The 23,344-nt window shown below is 38.8% G+C and overlaps 5 protein-coding genes across 9 annotated transcripts; 3 read left to right on the forward strand and 2 right to left on the reverse strand.

Moving 5' to 3' along the window:
• Positions 1–177: 177 nt before the first annotated feature.
• On the reverse strand, positions 178–3,337 carry LOC120014861 (mitochondrial phosphate carrier protein 1, mitochondrial-like). Of its 2 annotated transcripts, none has more exons than XM_038866957.1 (6): positions 2,646–3,337; positions 1,957–2,306; positions 1,823–1,872; positions 1,107–1,321; positions 890–1,014; positions 178–417 (listed from the first exon to the last, which is right to left on the reverse strand). In XM_038866957.1, exons 1-6 carry the CDS (start codon positions 2,766–2,768, stop codon positions 366–368), a joined length of 915 nt encoding a protein of 304 aa, XP_038722885.1. In that variant the 5' UTR covers positions 2,769–3,337; the 3' UTR covers positions 178–365. The 2 variants fall into 2 exon arrangements, with proteins under 2 accessions (XP_038722885.1, XP_038722886.1); XM_038866958.1 differs by having other exon boundaries at positions 179–417; positions 1,829–1,872; positions 2,646–3,335.
• A 4,374-nt stretch (positions 3,338–7,711) lies between these two features.
• LOC120014946 (serine/threonine-protein kinase/endoribonuclease IRE1a-like) lies at positions 7,712–13,905 on the forward strand. 2 transcript variants are annotated; one of them, XM_038867084.1, is made up of 7 exons: positions 7,712–8,115; positions 8,250–8,490; positions 8,842–10,346; positions 11,612–11,784; positions 12,063–12,309; positions 12,403–12,706; positions 13,501–13,905. In XM_038867084.1, the coding sequence occupies exons 1-7, from the start codon at positions 7,862–7,864 to the stop codon at positions 13,645–13,647; spliced, it is 2,871 nt and encodes a 956-aa protein (XP_038723012.1). In that variant the 5' UTR covers positions 7,712–7,861; the 3' UTR covers positions 13,648–13,905. The 2 variants fall into 2 exon arrangements, with proteins under 2 accessions (XP_038723012.1, XP_038723014.1); XM_038867086.1 differs by lacking the exon at positions 13,501–13,905 and having other exon boundaries at positions 12,387–12,590.
• LOC120014947 (glutamate receptor 3.6) lies at positions 13,811–17,760 on the reverse strand. Its single transcript, XM_038867087.1, has 7 exons — positions 17,530–17,760; positions 16,988–17,314; positions 15,543–16,897; positions 15,179–15,456; positions 15,030–15,061; positions 14,522–14,928; positions 13,811–14,373 (listed from the first exon to the last, which is right to left on the reverse strand). The coding sequence occupies exons 2-7, from the start codon at positions 17,244–17,246 to the stop codon at positions 13,951–13,953; spliced, it is 2,754 nt and encodes a 917-aa protein (XP_038723015.1). The 5' UTR covers positions 17,247–17,314; positions 17,530–17,760; the 3' UTR covers positions 13,811–13,950.
• Positions 17,761–18,198: 438 nt separating this feature from the next.
• On the forward strand, positions 18,199–19,271 carry LOC120015471. 3 transcript variants are annotated; one of them, XR_005471763.1, is made up of 4 exons: positions 18,208–18,379; positions 18,465–18,596; positions 18,689–18,864; positions 19,012–19,271. XR_005471763.1 is itself a non-coding variant. In XM_038867920.1 (3 exons), exons 2-3 carry the CDS (start codon positions 18,516–18,518, stop codon positions 19,116–19,118), a joined length of 456 nt encoding a protein of 151 aa, XP_038723848.1. In that variant the 5' UTR covers positions 18,199–18,379; positions 18,503–18,515; the 3' UTR covers positions 19,119–19,271. The 3 variants fall into 3 exon arrangements, 2 of the variants coding, with proteins under 2 accessions (XP_038723848.1, XP_038723847.1); XM_038867920.1 differs by having other exon boundaries at positions 18,199–18,379; positions 18,503–18,864; XM_038867919.1 differs by having other exon boundaries at positions 18,465–18,864.
• A 2,906-nt stretch (positions 19,272–22,177) lies between these two features.
• On the forward strand, positions 22,178–22,907 carry LOC120015326 (54S ribosomal protein L19, mitochondrial). Its single transcript, XM_038867703.1, has one exon. It carries the CDS (start codon positions 22,214–22,216, stop codon positions 22,679–22,681), a length of 468 nt encoding a protein of 155 aa, XP_038723631.1. The 5' UTR covers positions 22,178–22,213; the 3' UTR covers positions 22,682–22,907.
• Positions 22,908–23,344: the final 437 nt, after the last annotated feature.

Genomic DNA, 23,344 nt, shown 5'->3' on the forward strand with positions numbered 1-23,344 from the left:
CCTGCCAATTGGTTTCATAGTAATAAGTTGGTTTCTAGCGACAAAGTTTGTTTATACTTTGTGAATGATGAATGAGCAAGCATGTAAAACCGTGGAGAAGGGGGAAGGGGAATAACTACACAACAAGGTTAAAAAGCAATGGTGCCGTTTATCTAAAACAAGAAGCAATAAACTTTCTGGCAAAAATTTGGTGGCAGGGTGCTAAACTATTCATGTAAAATCAAAAGAAAGAGTGCTTTCATTTCATCTTTCACATAGACGGGGACAAACAATCCAAGACCGTGCTTACATTTTTTTCACGCAAGTAGGCTATTCCAAGGCCCTCCCTTCAATGTCTACAGTTGTCTGAATCGAATTCCACCAACTTAGTCTGCTCTATCAGCTTCCGCAGTGTGAATAATTTCTCCACTGGTTGGCCTGATACATTCAAATGCCAAAGCCAAGCTATTACACAGCTAATAAACAAGAAAAAAAAACAAGGATACAACGAGACAACTATACAAGATAAGATTGCACCATCTCAAAATTGTTGCTTTTGTTCCCTCCAATCAAATTAGATGGGCTATCTAACTTCTAAATATCTGAATGTCCGAGTCAACCTTCCAGAAATACGACTCTCGGACCCTTTTTATGCTACACTATTAATTATACTTCTTGCTAAAGCATTTCATCAATATAAGTTCACCATTAATCTGCATCTTGCTTTAAATCGCACATTTTTAGTTTAAAACCAAGTATAACGGTCTTTGAAAGGGAAAAATGTATTTCAAAGACTAAGAGATCCACGAGCGTTACAATCACTAGTTTTACTTATAGGAAATCAGGAAACCAATAACCTCCTAAACAACGACTTCTCGAATGAGAAAAAGGGCAGGTGGTAGGCACTTACAATCCACTTAACACTTTAATTGTGTCAAAGAGTAACCATTGCAAGGTCACAACAGGTCCAACAAGCATTATCCTTATGGGAAGGCTTCTGGTAAACAAATCAAAGAATCCAATTTTCTTGACAGCCTGCCCACAAAAAAAGAGTAAATCATAACAATTGTTCACAAACTTACATTTAGAGATGGAACCGCAAAATGAAGTATGACAAAGGAAGTTACCAAGATGAGACTATCGACCCTTTTTGTGTAAAGGCAGGCGACAATGTTGTCAGCGGGATTAGAGATAATGCTACCGACAGATCCAGCCACATAGCCAGCTAAACATGTTATCCCAAGTTGTTGAGCTTTTGAGCAATCCTCCTTCCTTCTTTGTACAACATTGTGATGCAGAAAATCGACTGAATGCTCAAATGTTGAGAACATAACCATGGAGACTGCCAGCAAAAATTTCAAGAGGACTAATGCGAGGAACAATTATTTGAATTATAACTAATACATTCTTGGAGTTGGTACTCCCATGATTATCAGAAAAATCCAAATATGACAACGGGCGAGTCTATTATTGCAATTTCAGAATTTAAAGAGCCATTTAAAAAGTTCTAATAAACCGCTCAATTCATTCAAAAAATGTTGACTGCTCATGTAGAGCTTACAATTTGTCGGGACATATCACAATGGACAAGCTTCCTTTATGCATATGATTTAAAGAGAAAAAAGTAACATTTTCTGAATACGATAGTTCTAATTTTGAGGAAAAATAAAAATTCCAAGGATGATGCATCATGGTTGACACTAGAATGGGGAGGAATTAAACCGATAGAAAGGGAAGTTTGAAGGACGCCCCCCCAAACCATGATGAAAAAGGGAATACAAAAGTTGGTAAATATCCAAAGCTATAAAGCAGAAGAAAATTGAAGTTTTATGAGGAATTTTACAATTACATGGAAGGTTTCGAGCCAAAAGCGGTACAACACCTCTGTAGAAACTGTAACAAACAACAAACTGTAAATACCCTGCGGGAAACAAAACAGGCATATACTAATGAAGACACTGGTACAGAATGCATTACCCATGGAGTCCTTCTGAAGCATAAAGCTTTGGAAAGCCATCAGTCAATCCTTTTGCGAAATGGGGTTGCGCTTGAACACGGACTTTAATGGCCTCAAAAGGGCAGAGAGCCAGACTGGCGAAGACTTCAGCAGAGGCACTACTAACAAAGAAAATAGAACTCCTATTGCAGTCCATCAATACATTGGAGTAGACGCTCTTGAAGTATTCATACAAACCAAATCTGCAACCACCTTGAGCACCATAACCAAAGAACTTGCCAGCCCAACCTCTCCAAAAAGCAGAAGGGCCTTGCTCTTTCAACAGGGTACTAAAGCACAAGTATATTGTCTGATACTTCACGGGGTTCACCTACAATTAAGCAAATAAGTTAAAACCTTACTAAAACCTCTGAGCATAGAAAACACAAAAAAGTACCAACAGAGGAGGATCCATTCAACCATACAAATGATACAGTAACAATAAGACTTGTGCTTTTTTTCAGATTACAAACTCCATTACAACATTAATCCTAAACGGGTGGCACCATCAGGATGGCTGTTCCATAATGAGAATGACAAAAATCCCCAGTCACCAGATGAGTATAAAAAACATCAAAAATTCAGACAATTGATGGAATCTAGAGATTGTGCGTATAACTGAGAGAAGACCATGAATGATTTCGCTTGAGTTGTGTCATATGAAACGAACCTGCATGTTTACTTTGAGGACATCAAGTGGAGTGATGACAAGATGGGTGATTCCAGCGCTGAGCATGCCTCCTAAGGCACAGACTCCAAAGTACCCACTTGCTCCGTACTTCTCCTTGTTCATTCTGCTCTCTTTTTCTTTTTTTTCCCCTAACAATCACTGTCGCATTTGCCAATATCCTGTATGTATCCGAGGAAGAAGAGAAAGAGGGAGAGGGACAATCAGAAACTGCGGTCACTTCCCAAAGATGCAGGACTCGGCCATTTTTCGGTCTCGGCCTGAATGCTTTCGAGTGTTTCCGCTCCTAGGCTGGGCCTTGTGTAAGCGCTTATTTGCTTAAAAAACAGAAGAGACTGATATACCAAGTTAAGAAAGCTGAGGCCCATTTTCTGGCGCAATGGGCCGGAGAAGTTAGCAACTAACTGACTAAGGACTGTTATTTGTTTCAAGTATTCATAGGGGTAGGGAAATTGGGGTGTTTTTTTGAGAAATGGCAAGTAGCCAAAGTCCACGGAACCAGTAATGATGAGGACTGTTTGCACCCCATAGATGACTAAGGGCAAATGCAATGGTTGGTAGGTAATGGGGATAGTAAGTTGTATTGGGAATGGTGTTTTGCTGATGTGGATATGAATGGAAATGTATTGTCTCTTGCCATTGTACAATGGTGTTAAATAGATATTGGTGTGAGTTAGTTAATTTTGATGATAAATGTTTGAATAACATACAACAATATATATACTCTTCAAAATGATTTTCTATAAAATTACATTAACCATAAATAATTATTTTAATTAATAAAATTTTACAGCAAATAAATACAATATTTAAATGAAAACACAATGAACTTTAGTGTCAGGCCCCCCACCCCTAAAATAGTAATGAATCAGAGATAAAACAATGAAAACACAATGAACTTTAGTGCTAGGCCCCCCACCCCCAAAATAGTAATGAATCAAAGATAAATCAATGAAAGGCCCATTGTAATTCCGGTCCGATACTATTTATACTTGTTAAATGAATTGGAATGAATTGGAATGTTTGAAATTTTTAATTTCATCCTGTCCATTTTGTATATATATATATATACAAAACCGTATCACATACAAAACAGTGTCTCATACAAAACAGCATCACATACAAAACAGTATCTCATACAAAACAGTATCGTAGGGGAGAGAGTAGGTTTGCAGTTGATGTTTGTGCGGGCCCACACCAGTCCAGCAATTTGAAGCCTCAAAAGAAGTCTTTGTTCCCAAAATTGGTCCAGCAACTTTGATTGCCAAAAAGCCCATCATTGTATGGATTCAACCTCTCCATTTCCCATTAAAGATCCATTTAACCCATCCATTCTTGCCCCAAAGCCCACCATTGCATTTGCCCTAAATACACCCCAAAATCATAAAAAATATTCAATCTAATAACACCCCATGTGATCCTACCAAACCAGATCCATCATTGTTGTGGAGGATGAAGAGTTTGACGGAGGCTTCACCGGAATAATTGGGACATCGGCCGGAGACAACATGGACTACAACCCAGCAGTTGATGATGAAGAACTCTCGTTCGACGAAGATGAGAACTCTCCTTCTCCCTCGCTTTCCCCTCTTAAACCCTATTCGCTTTCCTCTTTTTCTTCTTCTTCTTCATTCTCGTTTTCTGTTACAGCTTCTTCTCATCTTGACTCCTTCAATTTCCACAAGCAAACCCACTTCAGGATACTCGAAACCCAAGGTATACTAATTAACTAATTTCTTGCTGCTTTTATCTTCTTGTATATTGTTGCATTATCCATTGTATTCATTGGTGGGTAATTTGTTGTCTTGAACAGGGATTGAGTACCACCTATTCGATAAAAGAGCCCTTAAGGGTCATGATATCAGGTGCGCCAGCATCCGGCAAAGACACTCAGTGCCAACTAATAGTTCAGAAGGTAATTCAGTATTTCTTTGAGTAATTGTCTTCAATGTGAGTTTATTGGATTGTGTTGACGATAATGTGATGTTCATTGTTTTAATTCACTTATCATGAAAGATGCACTCTTCATGCATTGATTTTCTGTTCTGGTTTTACTGTTCATCATTGGGTGCAGACTGTAAAATTTGAAAAATATTGAAGTTGGGATGTACTCAGAAATGTTATGTTTCAGAAATGTTATGTTTTAGACTAAGTTTATTTAGAATGGGGTGAGCTTAGTTAAGTATAGAATGTAAATAGTCCTTATCTTTTAACTTTCTAACACTTGTGTAGGCTCATTCGAGCAATGGCTCATGGGCGGCCCAACAAGGTCTTATTAGCTCGAAGTCTAACTCTATATTTAGTATTATGGAGGCCCGCCATATTTGAAGACACCCGACTGAATTGCGTAAATGGGCGACCCAACAATGTCTTATAACTCTACAGGCCCGCCAGACTCGAAGAAACCTGACTGGGCACGGGCTGCTAACAGAGTGTTGGTGGGCCCTTGGACTGGTCCAATCTGTATGCACCTTTGAGTCTTCGACCTCGTTAGGGGCCGAGCTGGGACTAATTGGAACTGGGACTCTTATGGTAACGGTTACCGTTATAAAAGACGGATTATCATTACCATACTGATCCCTTCGGTAACTCAAAAAATGTGGTAACTCAAAAAATGTTACTGTTCCCGGTATATCGGTATATCGGTCAATCGGTAATGGTTAACTGGTAATTGGTAAATTTATCAATTCTGAAACCTATCTCCTACAACCAAAAAAAAGAAAGAAAAAGAAAAATGTCTCTTGAAATGAACCCTAATTAGCTCCTGCAAATCTATGATCATAGAGAAACAAACACTCTACCACAAAGAGATACATTTGCAGTTGTTCTTGAATGCCAACCCAGAAACACCAATAGAAGTCAAAGTGATATAATACACTAAATACAGTATGAGCCCTATCGGCAAATCCTATAACAATCATACAAGCATTAACTGGTAGCATCAATCAATCTAGGCTAAAGCATACTAGATCGGCAACAAACAAATAACAAGATCAGAACAACAACCAACCCACACCTAACTGGAAGCTAAAGCATACCAGATCGGCAGATTCTATGGTGGAGCTAGGCGGAAGAAAATGTGAAGAGAGGAGAGACCAGAGACGAGAGAATGAGAGTCGCATGGAGAGGGTGGAACTAGGCTGGGTCGAGACCGGAGTGGAGCCATGGAGAACCTAGAGGAGGAGAGTTGCGCAGATGAGAGAGTCGATAGAGGTGAGAGTCTGAGACCCGTGTGAGAGAGAAACTGAGAATAAGAAACCCTAAAAATCATCGACGGTCTAGATTAGAGTTGATCAATCTAATGGTCATAATTAAATAAAATTAAAATTGAAAATAATATTAATATATATGTCGGTAAACAGTAAATTTCCCGATTTCAAATTCAGGGTAAATTTATCATACCGAAGTATTGATAATGGTATACCAATATTATGTGATATTCGATAATCAATGTGTCAATAACGGTGTACCGGATAATTTACCATTACCATAATAACCCTAATTGGAACAAACGCAAAATCAAGAGCTCAAGAGTTAATGCACATCTTTGTTTAGAGAAATTTTATCTACGCAGCATAAAAACACTATTTTTACACCACTTTTTGAGCATGATAAGTTTGGATGAGAGGGGGTTGTTGTAGTTTTCCTATGGCGATCCACGTTGTATTTCATTATAGTCTCAAGTATTTTTTTAAAATTTCAACAAATTATATATGTATTTTGATTGTTTATACGAATCCAACGATATTTTTTTTTTCAAAACAAAAATCAAATTCATAATGTAAAAGACATAATAATTCTGAACCGTTAGATATAAATTCAAAACTTTTTATGTCTTTTTCATGGTGAATTTGATTTTTCTTTCAAACAAAAAAATATTGTTGGATTCGTTACATAAAATACTATACATATATAATTTTTTTTGTTATTTTTAAAAATAATATAGATGTTCAAAATTGCTACAACTGGGGCTGCTGTAATTTTATTTACAACAACTCCCCGACACTCGATAAATTTACACCAAAAAATTATAAATCTACAAATAAAATTATAGTGAAAAAACTAATGTACACTTGATGTGTAAAAATGTTAGAAATTTTATTGCTAAGTTTACACATATCTCTTTGACCCCAAATTCATTCTCACACTTTCTTATTGACTTAATCACTGTTTAAATGATTGCTGCCACCGAATTCTCACTTTAAAAAAATGAGATAAAAGAATTGCTCGTCTATTGTTCTTCAGTATATTAAATAATTTTCTTAAAAAAAATTGATGAAGATACTTGCGAGTGGCTTCAAACCCGCCCAAGCATACAAGACTACAAGAGGATATCACTTGTTAAAGGTAGTAAGGCAGCAACCTAGATAATGATGGCAGCAGCCTAGATAATGATGGCTTAAAATATGAGGTTGGGTGATGGGTGCTCTGTTGACAGGGTTGTTGGGGTGGTTGGTGTGACTGTTGGGTTTTAGGTGGTGGTTTTGGCCAGTGTATCACGATTGGCGGTAGGGGTGGTGGTGGAAGATTTCGGGATGTTTGGTGGAGGTCAAGCCATTGGGTTTGTGTCGGTATGGTTGGGGTAGGGGGATGGTTGCAAAATGTTTGGCGGAGTTCCGGCAACGAGGTTCGTGAGGGAAGGGGGTTGGAGGTGGGAGATTCTCTCATCTCTCTACAAGTTGATGAATAAAAGATTAAATATGTCATTATATATAAAGATATTTATGTAAATTATAAAAAAAATTAAAAAATGATGTAAAAATATTTTTTTTGTGATAGATAGATAAAATTTTTCTTCTGTTTATATTTTTAGATTAGTTGAACAACTTTTGTGTGGTTCAATTTCAATACTGTGAAGGCTCTTCTGACATTAAACCCTAATCAGAGGTTGACGACGAACCAAAGCCGGCATTAGTTTACTGTCATCAAAATAAAAAATAAATAAAGCCCGCCACGACGACCCTTGGATTACCCTGGAAATAATGGGCCCCACCCTTTAATAATTAATCCATTAAATAAATTAATTGGGTAAGGGAAACGTCTCTGACTCGGAGATGCTGAGATTGCAGGTATCGGAAGAAGCTTAGAATCTTCGCTTTCCTCGACGTTGCAGTTTCATTTTCTTAATGGCATAAGCTTCTCTCCCCCTTCTATTGATCGATTCTCTATTACCAAATCCTTTGACTACTTTCCGGCGGATGCGTCCCCTACAATTATTTCTTTGCCTTCTCGGCCAGCTGCTGCTGGCAGTTGCGGTGATCCCCAGCTTTTTGAATGGCAACTCATCGGCTGCGGAGACCTCGAAGATTGTGCATTCTAGGCTACTGCTTTCAACGTTGAACGGAGACATTGTGAACTCGGAGACAGCGGTTGTGCCTTCGAGTTTGGGATGGGATGCGTTTGAGGGATTAGGTCGATCACGAACCCCAACAAGATCTCTCTTGTCGAAACCGTGAGTTCGTAGTTCATATCAATGAATAATAGATTTCTTAGTGTAAACAACTTCAATTAAATGAAATCTCTTTTCTTTGGAAGAAAGTTATCTTCTTTTTCCAATTCATTGATTCGGGTTCGGATTTGGCGCAGTGAAACTGTTGGAAGACTGGTGGCTACATTAGATGGAAGAATTCATTTACATGACGGAGATTCCGGGAGGGTATTCTGGTCATTTTCTACTGGACAACAGCTTTACTCTTCCTATCAGGCTCATATTAACCAGAAGGATGGTGGTGATGATGATGAAAATGTTATTGGACCAAATAGCAGCTACTTCCTCGATTGCGGGGACAACATGGAATTATATGCGCAAATCAATCACTATAGAGTGGTATGGTTTCGGTAGCTATTGCCAATTTACAATAATATAGCACGTTCTACTGTTTGCCATATACCCGCAATTTTGTATGAACTGTGTATTACTGGGTGTATATGCACATCATTTAATGATTGCTTGCTTTGTTAGTACAGTAACTATATGCACAAATGTGGGCTGACTGTTTTTTTTCTTTTTAATGAACAGTTGACAGTATGTTAAATATGCAATAACTAAATTTGATATAAAGTTGACAATGTAACTAGCCTGCCAGAGCACTAGGTTTTTCTGCTTTTATTCATTGTTATCTTATTCGTTGCTTGCTTTGATAATGCATTGACCATTTCTTTGCTATTGTGTTTACAGAAACTTCCTTTTACTGTTGAGGACTACATTCAAAATTTGCCTTACATATCGGATGATGGAGCAGTAACAATCGGGTCTAAGACAACTACTGTGTTTGAAGTCGAAACTAAGACTGGGAAACTAATACAGACTTATGGATCACCAATTACATTTCAGGGTAATGCAGAGGGTGATAGCTTACATGATACTCAAGTGATTGATAAGGAGCTGGTAGAGCACACTTTGAATACTCACAGGGAGCTTCGACTGCACATCACAAGGACAGATTACACACTGCAGCATTTTGCACCAAAATCAAAGAAAGTTTCTTGGAGCCTGAGAGTAGCAGAAATTGGAGTTGCTTTCCTTTGTCAAGGTATAGAGGATCCATTTAGTAATGCTACTTTGGACTCCAGCTACGTTCTTCATTCTGAAATTGACAGTGAGTCTGACAAGCCATTGTCGTGCCAGTCCAAACGTATTGCCTTGCGCTTTCAAAAGCAGGCCATTTCGAAATCTTCTACTCGGACTATTGATGCTGACATGATGTTTCCGTCACATCATTCAACTCTAATGCTTCCTTCACAACTCGCGGTTAATAAATCCTCTGAAAATTATCATGAAACTATGATGCTGCCAGCGTCTCAAGATGATCAAGTATCAAAAATGGATCACAAGAATGATAGTGAAGCAGTGCTTCGTGGGCCTCCTCTGAAGACTGACCATTATGTAATATCTCAAGCGCATGATGTGAAAAAGCTGTATAATGACATATCAACAATGTTTGTCGAGGGGTTGACACTGTTGTCTTTAGTTCTTGTTATTGGCATTCTCTTGGGGGGCTCTGTCTTCTATGTTTATCTTTTAGTACATAAACGACAAGTTAAATTAGACAACCAGTTGGGTAACTCTAGTTTGAAAGTTAAAGCTTCTAATAGAAAGAAAGTGAGGAGATCTGGAAAGAACAATTCAAATGAAGAGAAAAAAGACAGGGACACATCACCTGAGAGTGGGGGTGGATTTGCTCTCTGGGAGGATAAAAACCAGATGTTGTTGGACCTTAATAGACTTGCTGACAGTGGTGCTGATGGACGTATTATTGGCAAGTTATTTGTGACAAATACGAAAATTGCTAAGGGAAGTAATGGGACCGTTGTCCTTGAGGGATTATACGAAGGTCGCCTAGTTGCTGTGAAACGGCTTGTCCAAGCTCATCATGAAGTGGCTTTTAAAGAAATTCAGAATCTTATTGCATCTGACCAACATCCAAATATTGTTCGATGGTATGGGGTGGAATATGACCAAGATTTTGTGTATCTTTGTTTGGAACGTTGCAGTTGCAGCTTGGATGATTTGATACAAATTTACTCAGATACCTCCCAAAATCCTGTCTGTAGCAAAAAACAAGCTACGAATGCTATGATTGAGTGTAAACATCGATTAGAAGTGGTCAAGGATGCTATGCAGGATCTTAATTTGTGGAAGGCAAATGGCTTTCCATCACCTATATTATTAAACTTGATGAGGTGAGTTGAAAGTCTAACTGATATGATATGGTTTTGTATTAGAGAGATTGTTAATGCGTAATATTGTATATAACCACGCAACTCACTGTTGTTGTCAGCTGACAACCGAAAACAATTGAAGCTCAAATTTCTAAACCTTTATTGTCATTTTTTTATTTCTGCATAGCTTGCCTTGCTCCTCTTCTTGTGCGCAATTTTTCTTTCTTCCTTTGTCTTTCTCAATATGCATGTTCATAGAGAGCTACCAGCATTACTGCAGTTGATCCCTATGCCAGTAAAGTGTTACTCTTTATATTTGGCCATTCTGCTACGTCATGCTTTGTATCCTTTGCGCAAAAGTTGTGTTCAGTTACATGTTTTGTCACATTTGAAAGAATATATTTGTTGTCAAGAACATTGGATACAAGGCAAAACCCTTAGCCTTGTGGTAGTAAGATTGCTTTACCATTCGGGTTCTAATCCTGGACATAGCCTCTCGGCATTGCAGGAGTTGAGTTGCGTACAAATTGACCTTCCTTGACTCATCCTCCACGGTGAGAGACTGAGAGCCTTGTGTGTGAGAGCTGTTTACCTTCACGTTTTTATGAAACTAGATAGGAGGCTCTTGTTTTTTCTGCGACTGTCAGAGTTACTCTTCATTTGATATGCAGGACCTTGTAATGTCTCTTTTTGTTCTCAAATGCTTTGGTTGTTTACTGGCGTTTATAATGGCTGTAGTTCAGTTGTAAAAGGTCCATATGAGAGGATGGTCCCAGTTATTTTCGCTTCTCCTAATTAGTGCAGGAGTTGAGTTGCATACAACTTGACCTTCCTTGACTCATCCTCCACGGTGAGAGACTGAGAGTCTTGTGTGTGGGAGCTGTTTACCTTCACTTTTTTTATGAAACTAAAATAGGAGGCTCTTGTTTTTTCTGTGACTGTCAGAGTTACTCTTCATGTCTTCATTTGATATGCAGGACCTTGTAATGTCTCTTTTTGTTCTCAAATGCTTTGGTTGTTTACTGGCATTTATAATGGCTGTAGTTATGTTGTAAAAGGTCCATATAAGATGATGGTCCCAGTTATTTTCGCTTCTCTTAATTAGTGCTCCAAAATTTTCAAATGCTATAAAGGGTGATAATTGGGTAGGTGGGGAATTCACACAAACACACACAGTGTACACATCAATGCTTTATGGTCTGTCCAGACCCAAGTTTTCTGGGTGTTGGTATGTTCTAATATTGTATTTAATTGGCATCTTTTTAAAGCTTTATTGTATTACACAGGGATGTGGTTTCTGGGCTTGTGCATCTACATGAATTGGGGATAATACATCGAGACTTGAAGCCTCCAAATGTGTTGATTATTAAGGAGAGATCTTTATTAGCAAAGCTTTCTGATATGGGCATCAGCAAGCGCCTGGTTGGGGATATGTCTTCTCTTGGTTACCATGCTACTGGCAAGTAGTCCAAACTATTTAGTCTACTATTATTTTTTAACAAAGTTTATATGGTAGGGTAGGGGCTGGGGATGGTTTAATGCTACTTACTGTCCATGTTGTCGGTCAATGTATTCATCTATTCTATCGAGTTATGTCCATCAACCAAGAAGTTTTGAAGTCTGTTCCAAGTCATCAGAGAGATGAATGATACAAAAATTGATGTCATTTATTTCCAGCACTTAAATTTTTGTATGGTTTACTTTTCTCAGTTTCTTATATGTGATGAGCTAATGCAGGCTGTGGCAGTTCTGGTTGGCAAGCTCCTGAACAGCTTCTTCATGGACGTCAAACACGTGCCGTAGATATGTTTAGTTTGGGATGTGTTCTCTTTTACTGCATAACTGCTGGTAGACATCCATTTGGCAATCGTCTTGAACGTGATATCAACATTGTTAAGAACCAAATGGACCTCTTCTTAGTGGAGCACATACCCGAAGCTTGGGACCTTATTTCCTGTTTGTTAAACCATAACCCTGAATTGAGGTAGGATTATTACTTGAATTTGAGCAATGTTAAAGACTAAGATTCTGAGTGGTTTTTTGATCGATTGGTAAACACAGTTTGTTCTGTTGCCAGACCAAAGGCAGTGGAAGTGTTGCACCATCCGTTGTTTTGGGGTGCTGAATTGAGACTGTCATTTCTTCGTGACACTAGTGACAGAGTAGAGTTGGAAGTTAGGGAGTATGATTCTGATCTATTGAAAGCATTGGAAAGGATTGCACCAGTGGTTCTGGGTACAAAATGGGATGAAAAGATTGAGCCTACATTCATCACTAATATAGGACGGTATCGACGCTATAAATTTGACAGTGTTCGGGACTTACTGCGAGTCATTCGAAACAAGTTGAACCATTACAGAGAGCTTCCCACAGAAATACAGGTTGGTTTCAAGAGATGACAAAATATTTATTTATTTAATTGCAGTTTACTGAGAGAGGTAAAAGAACGGACATTCAGTGATGTAAACATGCTATAGTTTCTGGGTTGGGTGAGTACCTACAGCTATTGTTCTGCATGTTTTTTTTTCCTGGTTATACCTTGAAGGGATTTTGTAGTATATTGATTGTCCGACTCTGGACTACTTTGGAGTAAACTGGAGCGGTAAACCCAAACCTGAGACTTGTACTTAGAAAACTGTGAGACAGAGACAACAATGGGCTGCAACCTGGATTCGTGCATGCCTGTTGATTCCCTGATGTGGCAAAGCTATGATTAGAATTCTCTAAAGGGCTTCTAAAATCTGATAGTACATTGCACTCGAGGGCTTTGATAGGAATCATATAAATGGGAGAAATACACTGGTTGGAGACTGGTAGGCCAGTTGTCAAATTTTCCCTGCTGATTGAAGAATGTATTATGGATTTGAAACTGTTGTTTGTTGTCGTGTTTGTTCATCCCCAAAGAGTCATTACTCGGAGTATGTGAAGAGTGACCTCCCTATGATCCTATCAGTGATTTATTTCGTAATAAATATATTTGGGGAACACCTGGTTTACTCTCAGTGTCTGTGAGCGTATGACCAGCCTTCTTTCTTGTTTGTCACATCCTATATTGATTGCATCAAACAAGTATATGTTATCTATTGTATCAATGCTTTAGCCATGTACTAAACTTTTTCCTTGGATTATGCACTGTACCTTACATGGCTCATAACAACTTTACTTAATTCCTCAGGAGCTTGTGGGCCCAGTTCCAGAAGGTTTTGAAATCTACTTTGCGAGTCGATTTCCAAAACTGTTGATAGAAGTATACAAAGTTGTGTGGAGACTCAGCAGGGAAGAAAAATGGTTTCAGAAATATTTTAATAGCAAGATTACTTAAAACCTCCGTGAGTTGTTACTGCCAGACTCTGGACTCAGTGAGAAGATGCTATGCCTGTTTGTACAGAACTTTGTAATGCAAAAGTATATGCTCGTGTAACTAAGGTTATGTTCGTGGCAAAATAACCTTGTATGATTATCCTCTCTTTATTAGTTAATGCATATATGAACTCCAATAAATATCATTGAAAATAAGAATAGACAAAGCATAGCCAGTATTTTTAAACTTTTTTCTGAGATGTAGTTCCTAGATTTGCTATGAGCATTCGTGCTTCCAGTTTTATAACTATCAAATGTCAAGACATCATTCCCTGAAACTGCTCCCGTGTTCCTCTGTTCTGTTAGAGGCTCCCTCTAGATGCCGTCTCTTGGAGCGGTGCTGCACTTCCTCTTCTTTTTCATCGACAAATGAAAGAAATGTCATGAGTTGTGCAGATCGTGAGCCTCGACCAGAGGGCTTTACTTCACCTGAGTAATGCCGGCTGAACTGGCATGCAATCTTGGTGAAGTATATTGCCAGAGCGAGTAAGCAAGCTAACCCACACATAACAAACAGAGCCCGGAAACTTTTAAATGGTAGCCTGTCAACTTCTAGCTCTGCACCTTGTGAACTGCAAGCAATTCTCATAAGCCATTTGTCATGGATCCTTTGGAGATCCCCATTTTCTGATAGCTTCAAAATTGCAGTCGACAGGTCAACTGCTAAAGGTGAGTCCCTTGGAAATGCCTGATTAAGGAACGCATAAAAGCTACATTAACAGGACTAATAACTTGAAAGTTCTGCAAGATTATTAATGATGCTTCTGACATGAACATTTAGAAGAAAAAAAACACGTAAAAGAATGAACGCTAAGTTTTCTGTAAGCTATACTTACAAATCCCCACCCATTCTTGGTGAACTCTTGACCGACAATGCTGAATTCACATCTGGTAGAGAGGAAGAGCTCTACATATGCACGTTCATCGACAACTGCGGCAACACCACCCCTCTTAGGTCCATCTTTCAAGGCCTGGTTAAACTCTTCGGGGGACTTAAGGGGAATAAGTCTGGATTCATGAATGCCAAGTTCTTCAATTAGGTAATTTCGGGCAAATGAAGCCTGCTGGTAGCCAATGGGTTCGTTGCTCGACATTAAACTCTGAATCCCTTTAATAGGAGAAGAAAGATGCTGCACGGTAAGGATTGAGGTAAGGCTTGCAGTGTAGCTTGAGTTTATTATAAACACTACAAAAAGCCAAACAATCAGCGCAAGGCGACCCAGTATACTGATAACACTCTCCCCTACATCAGGAAAAAAAAAAAAACAGATTGGTAAGTCAATTGCAAGCTGCTTTTGTGCCAATTAGAAATTACAAAATAAACTAGGGTCGTTGTCAACTTACTATGGGAAAAGAACCAAGTTGAAAAGCTAAACCTGCACAAGAATAATTTTATTGTAAGCTATTGTAGAATTTAAAACCCAGGTGATGCCCCATGCACATAAGTAGCACAAGCAATTGATGTTTATTAAAATAAAGAAGACAAGACTCACCATAAAATGGTGACAACTTGTCTGTTAGGAGGTCCTCGGAAATCATTGTTCAACCTGTGCTCCAAAATCCAAACAGCTGCACCCACAGCGAGGAAAGAGACAGCAGTGACACCCCACATCATAGGTGTGAAAGGCCTCAAGAATGCCAAAGCATCAGAATTCAACCTCCTAACCGGAGCAACTACCACCAGCCCTGACTCAACATACGGCTGTGTAAAATCAACCATCCTCGTACGGTTAGTAATGATTGCAATGTCTCCGACTGCTGCATCAAATTCCTGCAAGGAAAACAAGCTGTAAAATGATAATGAAAACCAACTAAAACTCCGAAGTTCAGCATTTCTGTGTTTTATATGAGACTCACGCCTGCTGTTATTAAACGCAGAAGTTCAGTGTGACTTGGGTTGTTATGACCATCTCCAAATGGAACTAACTTATATGGTACGACGTACGGCAATAAGTTCAGAGCAGCAGTAAATACATCAAAGCAGTACCCAGTGAAAAGTTCAGTGCCTTGCACTAGTGAGATTATCTGACGATAACTAACACGGTTTGGGACTCCAATTTTCAAATACCTTCCATTATTCGGAAATACCCACCCACGAGGCTTCTCTATTGTTTGTCCCGGCCAAATAACGCTGTATAGTCTTTGGTTTGAATGGGATGGATTAGGTGGCTTTGAGTGTAGAGTATCTGGTGACACAACTGATATGCCCGAGCAATTAGACCAATAACCAATCCTCCTGTATCCAGTGCCGATTATATTGATGACTTCATATGCAGGATTTATTAGGTTTCTATCCGGAGTAAACTTGAATGCGCCAGTTACACCAGTCATATTGACCTGAAGTATGCTCTGAAGCAAAAGATTTCCAGCAGTGAAGGTGCTTAAGTAATCAAGATGCAGCTTTCCGCCTCCATGTTTGGGGGTTAATGTTGAAATATTCGAAAAGAAAATGGACCCACCGTGGTTGAAAAATGCATTGATTGCATTAGCAAGCAGCCAGACAGTGTCATATGCGTATAGACCATAAGCACTCAGGCCTATAGGTCCATATCCTGTTGTGTTACTAGTCAAGTTGCTCCACCTAGAAACTAACTTCCTTTTGAATTCTGTATCTGGTGTGTACATACGAAGCGTAAGAACTCCTTGAATATCATCCATTGTCTCGGCAGAAAGGGGAGAATTAGTATCCAAGACAGTAGAAAGCCATTGAGTAGCAATCCAAACATACCCAGGTCCCATCATGCCCAGATACCTAGCTACATTGAACACTAAAATACCCCAATCTGCAGAAATGTGAACAACTAGAATCCTAAACTCAGTTAAAGCAACCTTAACCAGCAAATCAGTGATTTCTTCCCGGGTGGCTGCAGGACTCAAAGGTGCTTTATATGATATCTTACATCGTTTCTTTGTAAGCTTATCCCCCAATATAGCTATACCATTCCTCCCATGATCATCATCCGTGTATATTGCTATAACCTCCCTCCATTCATAATAGTTAACAATTTCAGCTATTGCAGCCATCTGATACAGGTCATTCTGAGATGTCCTAACAAAGAATGGGAACTGAAGTGGAGAAAGGGTAGGATCCGTTGCTGAATATGACAACAAAGGGACCTGAAGCTGATTTGCAACATGAGATACCACATGAGCCGTCACAGAAGATTGGGGGCCAATTATGGCTACGGCTTCACTATCCATGAACTCCAGAGCTGTAATTAGCAATAACCCATATTGGTAAATCAAGAAACTTAGTAGTGAGAAGTGGAAGAAACCAACAAGAAATGTTACAGGAGACGTACCATCCATAATCCCTACAAACCCACTACGTTTGGTGTCCAGAATTTTAACTTTAAGCTTAGTTCCACCAAGAACTGATGGATTGGAATTCACATCTTTGATTGCAGCTTCTATTGCAATTTTTGCGACCTTGCCTATAGTAGAATTGAATGCCATAGCAGCCCCAATGTTCACAAAATCTGGTCTCGAAGTGGCATTTGTGCCAACACCTTTTATAGGAATCCCAGCGGAGACGAGCAATAACACCACAAGCCAAAACATTCTAGTGGTGACCAAATTCTAATCAGCAAACCGTGATTCAGTGCTTTTTTTTTCCCTTAAAAAATTTACTGCACAGAAATTACAAGGGTGACTCAAAGTTGAAAAAACCAAAATGGAAACTCCATATTCAAATTCTGGGAATTTCATAAGGCCTTTGAATTGAGAAATGAGAGCGTGCAAATCTTAAAAGCTATAAGAAAAACGAGAAGAAAAACCAGCAGAGTGTGCTAAGTTCCCATTTTTAACAATAAGAGAAAAACAAACCGGGGAAGGCTCAACTCACTGTGAAAGGTAGCTGAAACAGAGTAGCTTTAGCAGCGACCATCTCAAAAATTTGTCCCGGCAAACAGAACCAAAGCATCAAAGGCACAGCTTATTGGCAAGGGCCAGGAAGATAAGATGCAAGAGAGCTGATTGTGAAGTGTATTGAAATAGTGTTGACGAAGAGGGTTGGGCCTGGGACTGAGAGTGCCATTTAATTATTTTTCTGGTTAGTGGTGGTCCTCCTTGATTTTGACAAGTAGTAGTAGTAGTGTACTAGTGCCTCTCCAAAGTCCAAAGTTCCATGATTGTGGAAACTCAGAATCCCACCACCTAGGGGTGTTCAAAAAGACCGCATAAACCGTCCCGACCGATTGGTCGGTTTTGTTATAAAAGTTTTTTGATGTTCGGTCGGTGTACACAAACTCAATATTTTAAACAATCGGTATTCATAATTTTAAAAACATATTTCGGTTAACCGAAACCGACCGAACTTTCTTCTTAAAAGTTAAAATTACACACACACGTGTGTATATATATATATATATATATATATATATATATATATATATATATATATAATACTCCTCAAAGTCAAAGATATCATTAATTATTCTATTGTATTGTCCATTTGTTTAGGTAGGCCCATTGAAGAAACACTTAAACAGTTAAACTAGTGACTACTACCCAATAGCCAGGCCCATTTGTAATTGAAAATGACGACTACCTTTGTCCTTTCGTTTTTTGCTAGGGTTTTAACTTCATTTGTCTTATTGTTCTTGTCTTCTTGATGGCCGCAACACTCCATTGGTTTCCTAGTGCGTTGGTTGGACCTTGATGCCCTTCTCGGCGCTCGCGACTGATATTGAGAGGTTAGTATTGAGCAAGCCCGCTTTTCTCTTGTTAATTCTTGTTAGTTGTTACTATTATAACTTGATTTGCTATTGCATTTGACAGACCCTGTTAGTGAATTTTATTTGGCATTTGCAAATCAGCTTGCTTTGAAAGATGGGTAACGATCCACCAAATCCAACGGAGGGCAATATTATCAATAAGCAACAAGAAGCAGATCCTGGTAGTGCAAGAAAGGTTAGTGAACCTACAAAAATTGAAACTTCTAGGAAAAGATCTTGGGTTTGGGATTTTTTTACTGAGGTTACAACTGCAAATGGTAAACGTAGGGCAACATGTGACTTTTGTAGTAAGAGTTATGCAGCTGATCCTAAACAAAATGGCACCACATCTTTGGGGAATCATTTAGTCAATGTTTGCTTATCTTCTGAAAACCCTTTTAGAGAAAAAGAGATTGAGTTGGAGAAGGGTCAGACTACATTGAACTTCGAGCCTCTAAAGCCAGGTGAGACATTGTCCTCACTTACACAATTTAATCCTGTAAGAGCTAAGAAAGCCTTAGCTCGCATGATTTAAGCTAACTTGATTTTTATTACTATTGTTGAAGTATTAAAACTTATGTGTAATTTCATGTGTTCAAACTTCAAACCAGAGTACTTCAGAAGTGCCCCTGCTGCTGTGCCCCTGCTGCTGCCAAGCAAGAAGTCTCATGAGAACATGGTGGTTTTGGTGTTTTTGTTGATTATTTTAAATGTTTAACTATATGTATGAAACTCTGTAAAATTTTTATTTTTATTTTTATTGGATTTTTCTTTGATGGTCAGCTATTATGTGATTATGTCAGATATCATATATGGATTAATTAATCATGTTTGTTTAATTTAATGTGATAGAGTCACTATTTACCATTTAGCTATTGCGTATTTGTTATGCATTTGACATTATGGAATCAATTTGTGTACATGTCATAAATTTAGCTATTTGGAACTGTGTGTACATATAAATTTTTGGAGTTATAAGCATGGAGAAAGAATACTCCAATTTTATTTTTTATGGTCATACAAAAACCGAAAACCGACCTAAATCGATTGGTCGGTTTTACTAATATCAAATTTATCATTGGTCGGTTTTTGGTTGCATCTTATGCAAAAACCGACCGTGTCGGTTTCACCCTCAATGTCGTCAAAAACCGACTGAAACCGACCGCGAACACCCCTACCACCACCTCCAAAAGTCCTAACCCCCGAGCAGTCAAACTTTTTTGGTATGGTTACCCTTTCAAGGCAACCACAGATAGAGATAGTGCAGTTCCGCTGGGCTAGATAACAATCAACTCAAGATTTGGGTTCCTGACTACTAATGGGTTTTAAATGTTCTTATCTTCCTCATGGGTTTTTGTGTTGGGCTCATCACAGTTTTCGTCCTGACCTGCAGAGGTTCATTCAACTCAAGATTTGGGGTTCCTGAAGATTGGGCTCCACTACTTATGGGTTTTTAAATGTTCATATTTTCCTCATGGGTTTCATTAGGTTTTTGTGTTGACCTCATCATGTGTTGGGTCAATGGGCTTGCTCATAAAAAATAAAATGATTTAAGAGAAATTTTATATACACACCATAACAACACTATTTTTACATCACTTGTTGAACATGATAAATTTACATCAAAAAATTATAAATCTACCCATAAAATTATAATAGAAAGACGATTATACCCTTAATTTGTAAAATATTAGAATTTTTGTTGTTAAGTTTACACACATTTGTTCCTGGTTCAACTTCCTTCTCAACACCAGATGCATCATTCTAGCTATTCACATTCTGGCCCAAGAGCGTTACCTCCTTCACACCTTCCTTCCAAAGTTCTGCCACCTCCTTTACTATTGATTGGCAGTACCGACACGTCAAAAATGCCGTCGCACCCGCACATAGTGCGGCAGTGACACGGCAAAATACTTATGCTGCACCCTTTTTTTTAAAAAAATAATAAATAAACGACTCGTAGGATATCTGTCATCTGCAGATGAACAATTTCAGTCGTATGGGATTTATCTCCATCTCCATTAAAACCCAATAGACATCTGTCATTTCCAGGAAAATCCAATCGCCATCTGTCATCTCCAATAGACACCTGTGCAGACAATTTGATTCTACTAAACTCCCTTATTGACAGCAATTTAAGGCACAAATTTTTAGAACTTGAGTTTGGGCATGCCTAAGGTCCAGTATAACTAATGACTTAAAGTGGGTTGGGTTTGAGCCACACCAATATTTAACTTCTTTTGAAGGTATTTTAGGATTTATTTTTCAATATTTATCAATGAAACTTAAGATTAATATATAAAAAAAACATGTTTTCATTTGCCGAGTCCTCCGCACCCGCATCCTGGATTCTTTGAGGGTTTGCGAATTGTTGTGTCCCCGCACCTGCATCCCGTGTCGTCGTATCTGAGTCGGTGCTGCCTACCTATTGAATTGACAGGGCGTGATCATTCTCTGCCTCGAGTAAAGAGAACAATGCAAAACGAGCACATAGTATTGCAACCCCGCATCACCGAGACAAATGTGGTAACTGAATTTTTGGAGATTCGAACTGGGCTTATATCAACATAAGTCTCTTCCAAGAGATAGAAGGGTCTTGATACCCTTTTGACCATAATCTACCTCATCTAGGACCTGTTTGGGAGTGCTGTCAACTGCTGTGAGGTGTTGTGCGGTGATGTGAGTTATAAAACTGTGGTGCTGTGAGGTGAGTTGGAACGTAAAAAGCTGTTAGGCGCATCACTTTTAAAACTGTGGTGCGGTGCTGTGAGGTGCGTTTGACGTATCTAAATTACGGTTATATTAGATGACTAATAATATTAATATAAAAGCACTTAATGTTTGCATTGTACATTAATATAAAATAAAATAATTGACCTAATTTGATTACGTAGGACAATTCAACATATATTGTAAGCGTTTGGGAGTGCTGTGAGGTGTGGTGAGGTTCTGTGAGGTAAAAAGCTGTGGTGCTGTGAGATGAGTTGGAACGCAAAAGCTGTTTGACGTGAAACAAAAAACTATGATACTGTGAGGTGCGATGCAACTAAACACAGTGCGAACGCACTATCAAACACCCACCTAATAATCGGGGCAAGTCCCTATAAGCAGCCGACCTGCTGACCACATCGACCATCTTATTTGCATCAAGTATCTTTTCCTATAACCTCTCAGCCATGCATCTCACTTTCGTTTTCGTTGGCAGCGATTGGAATCTTGATGTGGTTTTCATCCCAATTTTATTTTTTTCCCCTGTTATGTTTTGTCCTTCTGTTGATGATATATGTACATGGCTGAATAAAATTATTTCCACCAGAGAGACGATTGCTTAGACTGATTATACACTATCCTTATAATACGTTTCTTCGCGTGAAAACTGTTTTTTTTTTTTTGGAATTATGATGTAAACTTAGTATTATCTAATTAAATATGTAAAAATTATTTATTTTAAATTTTTAGTTTAAGAGTTAATATACCATTATATATAAGGATATTTATGTAAATTAAAAAAAATAAAAAATAGTGTAAAGATAATATTTTTTTGATGTGAATATAAAATTTTCCAATGATTAATTATTGGCAATGGCAAGCCATGCCTTATTGCCTTGCCAGCACTTCAATGACAACATGATAAAAAGAACACGAGCTAGGGGAATGGTATTTTCATCTTTGGATTTGGGTTCGAGGGATTACATATGTGGGCTTATAACAGGCCTCAGCTCCCTCCAGCCCAGTTGCCAAGAACCCAACCCAAGAGATAAAGGCCCTTAATAGGGCTCCATTTCTCTCTCCTTCCACAACTGACCTGAATCCATGTCGACCCTGAAGGAGATCCTAACCCGGCGACCAGTGGCCGCAACAATCCGCCTGACTGTCCCAGCCGGCGCTGCCCGCCCTGCGCCGCCTGTGGGTCCTGCTCTGGGGCAGTACCGTTTAAACTTAATGGCTTTTTGCAAGGACTTCAACGCGAGGACCCAGAAGTACAAACCGGATACTCCAATGGCCGTCACAATCACGGCCTTCAAGGACAACACCTTCGAGTTCACCGTCAAGTCTCCCTCCGTCACCTGGTACCTCAAAAAGGCTGCCGGAATCGAGTCGGGGAGTAGCCGCCCAAGTCACGTGACCGCCTCCTCCATCACGATCAAGCACGTGTACGAGATTGCCAAGATTAAGCAGTCTGATCCGTATTGTCAGTACATGCCCTTGGAGTCCATTTGTAAGTCAATTATGGGGACTGCTAATACGATGGGGATTAAGGTTGTTAGGGAATTAGAGTAATTCAGTTCTTTGTTTTTCCCTTCTCAACCTACTCCATAAAAAGTCGTTATCTTTTTTGTTTGGATTGAATTTGAATGAATTTTCGACCACTGAGATTTAGCTATTCTGGTTTTTTTAAAGTTCATCTGAGTGAATTTATGGTCCTTTTAGTTTGGCAAGACGTATTTGTGTCTGTGTGTGTCGACATCATGCTTTATTGGCACTTTATAAGCTCTGCTTATGCTTATGGATTACTCTCCCAAATGACCGATGTGATATGAGATTAATGTGCTTTGGCTTCCTCTTTAACTCTGAGCTATATGGAATGATATCCTTTATTTGTGTGGATTGAATGGCTTTTTCCTATGGGTGTACAAAACATACTTGATTAGCACAGTGGATTCCTCAGCCGAATGACTGCGTACAATAGGATTATTGTTGTGCTTTGGTTTTACTTTCATTATAAGCTTTATCAGTGTGTGTATATTTGGAGCTTTGTCCAAGTGATCATTTGGAATTCATTTCCGCTAAAGATCCACATTGAAGTTTCTATTTATTCTATGAATGCGAAAACAAAGGAGTGGATTCCTCACTTGGCCCCTTAGTATATCTGAAAGTCAAAGAGATTTTGCTGGATTCTATTCTTATATTTATGCATAATCACCCGTTCAGCTTTATGGGTTT

Source organism: Tripterygium wilfordii, chromosome 14, assembly GCF_013401445.1.
Source record: "Tripterygium wilfordii isolate XIE 37 chromosome 14, ASM1340144v1, whole genome shotgun sequence".
Lineage (NCBI taxonomy): Eukaryota > Viridiplantae > Streptophyta > Magnoliopsida > Celastrales > Celastraceae > Tripterygium > Tripterygium wilfordii.

Coding starts and splice junctions, on each gene's coding strand:
- LOC120014861 (XM_038866957.1), bottom strand. CDS start 2,768: ATGAACAAGGAGAAGTACGGAGCAAGTGGGTACTTTGGAGTCTGTGCC. Junction 1,873..1,956: donor GCTTCAGAAGGACTCCATGG/GTAATGCATTCT, acceptor TGTTTGTTACAG/TTTCTACAGAGGTGTTGTAC. Junction 1,015..1,106: donor GGGTCGATAGTCTCATCTTG/GTAACTTCCTTT, acceptor TTTTGTGGGCAG/GCTGTCAAGAAAATTGGATT.
- LOC120015471 (XM_038867920.1), top strand. CDS start 18,516: ATGGGTAACGATCCACCAAATCCAACGGAGGGCAATATTATCAATAAG. Junction 18,865..19,011: donor CTTCGAGCCTCTAAAGCCAG/GTGAGACATTGT, acceptor ACTTCAAACCAG/AGTACTTCAGAAGTGCCCCT.
- LOC120015326 (XM_038867703.1), top strand. CDS start 22,214: ATGTCGACCCTGAAGGAGATCCTAACCCGGCGACCAGTGGCCGCAACA.
- LOC120014947 (XM_038867087.1), bottom strand. CDS start 17,246: ATGTTTTGGCTTGTGGTGTTATTGCTCGTCTCCGCTGGGATTCCTATA. Junction 16,898..16,987: donor GTTTGTAGGGATTATGGATG/GTACGTCTCCTG, acceptor TGCTAATTACAG/CTCTGGAGTTCATGGATAGT. Junction 14,374..14,521: donor CCAAGAATGGGTGGGGATTT/GTAAGTATAGCT, acceptor TTCCTTAATCAG/GCATTTCCAAGGGACTCACC.
- LOC120014946 (XM_038867084.1), top strand. CDS start 7,862: ATGCGTCCCCTACAATTATTTCTTTGCCTTCTCGGCCAGCTGCTGCTG. Junction 10,347..11,611: donor ATATTATTAAACTTGATGAG/GTGAGTTGAAAG, acceptor TGTATTACACAG/GGATGTGGTTTCTGGGCTTG. Junction 12,310..12,402: donor AACCATAACCCTGAATTGAG/GTAGGATTATTA, acceptor TTCTGTTGCCAG/ACCAAAGGCAGTGGAAGTGT.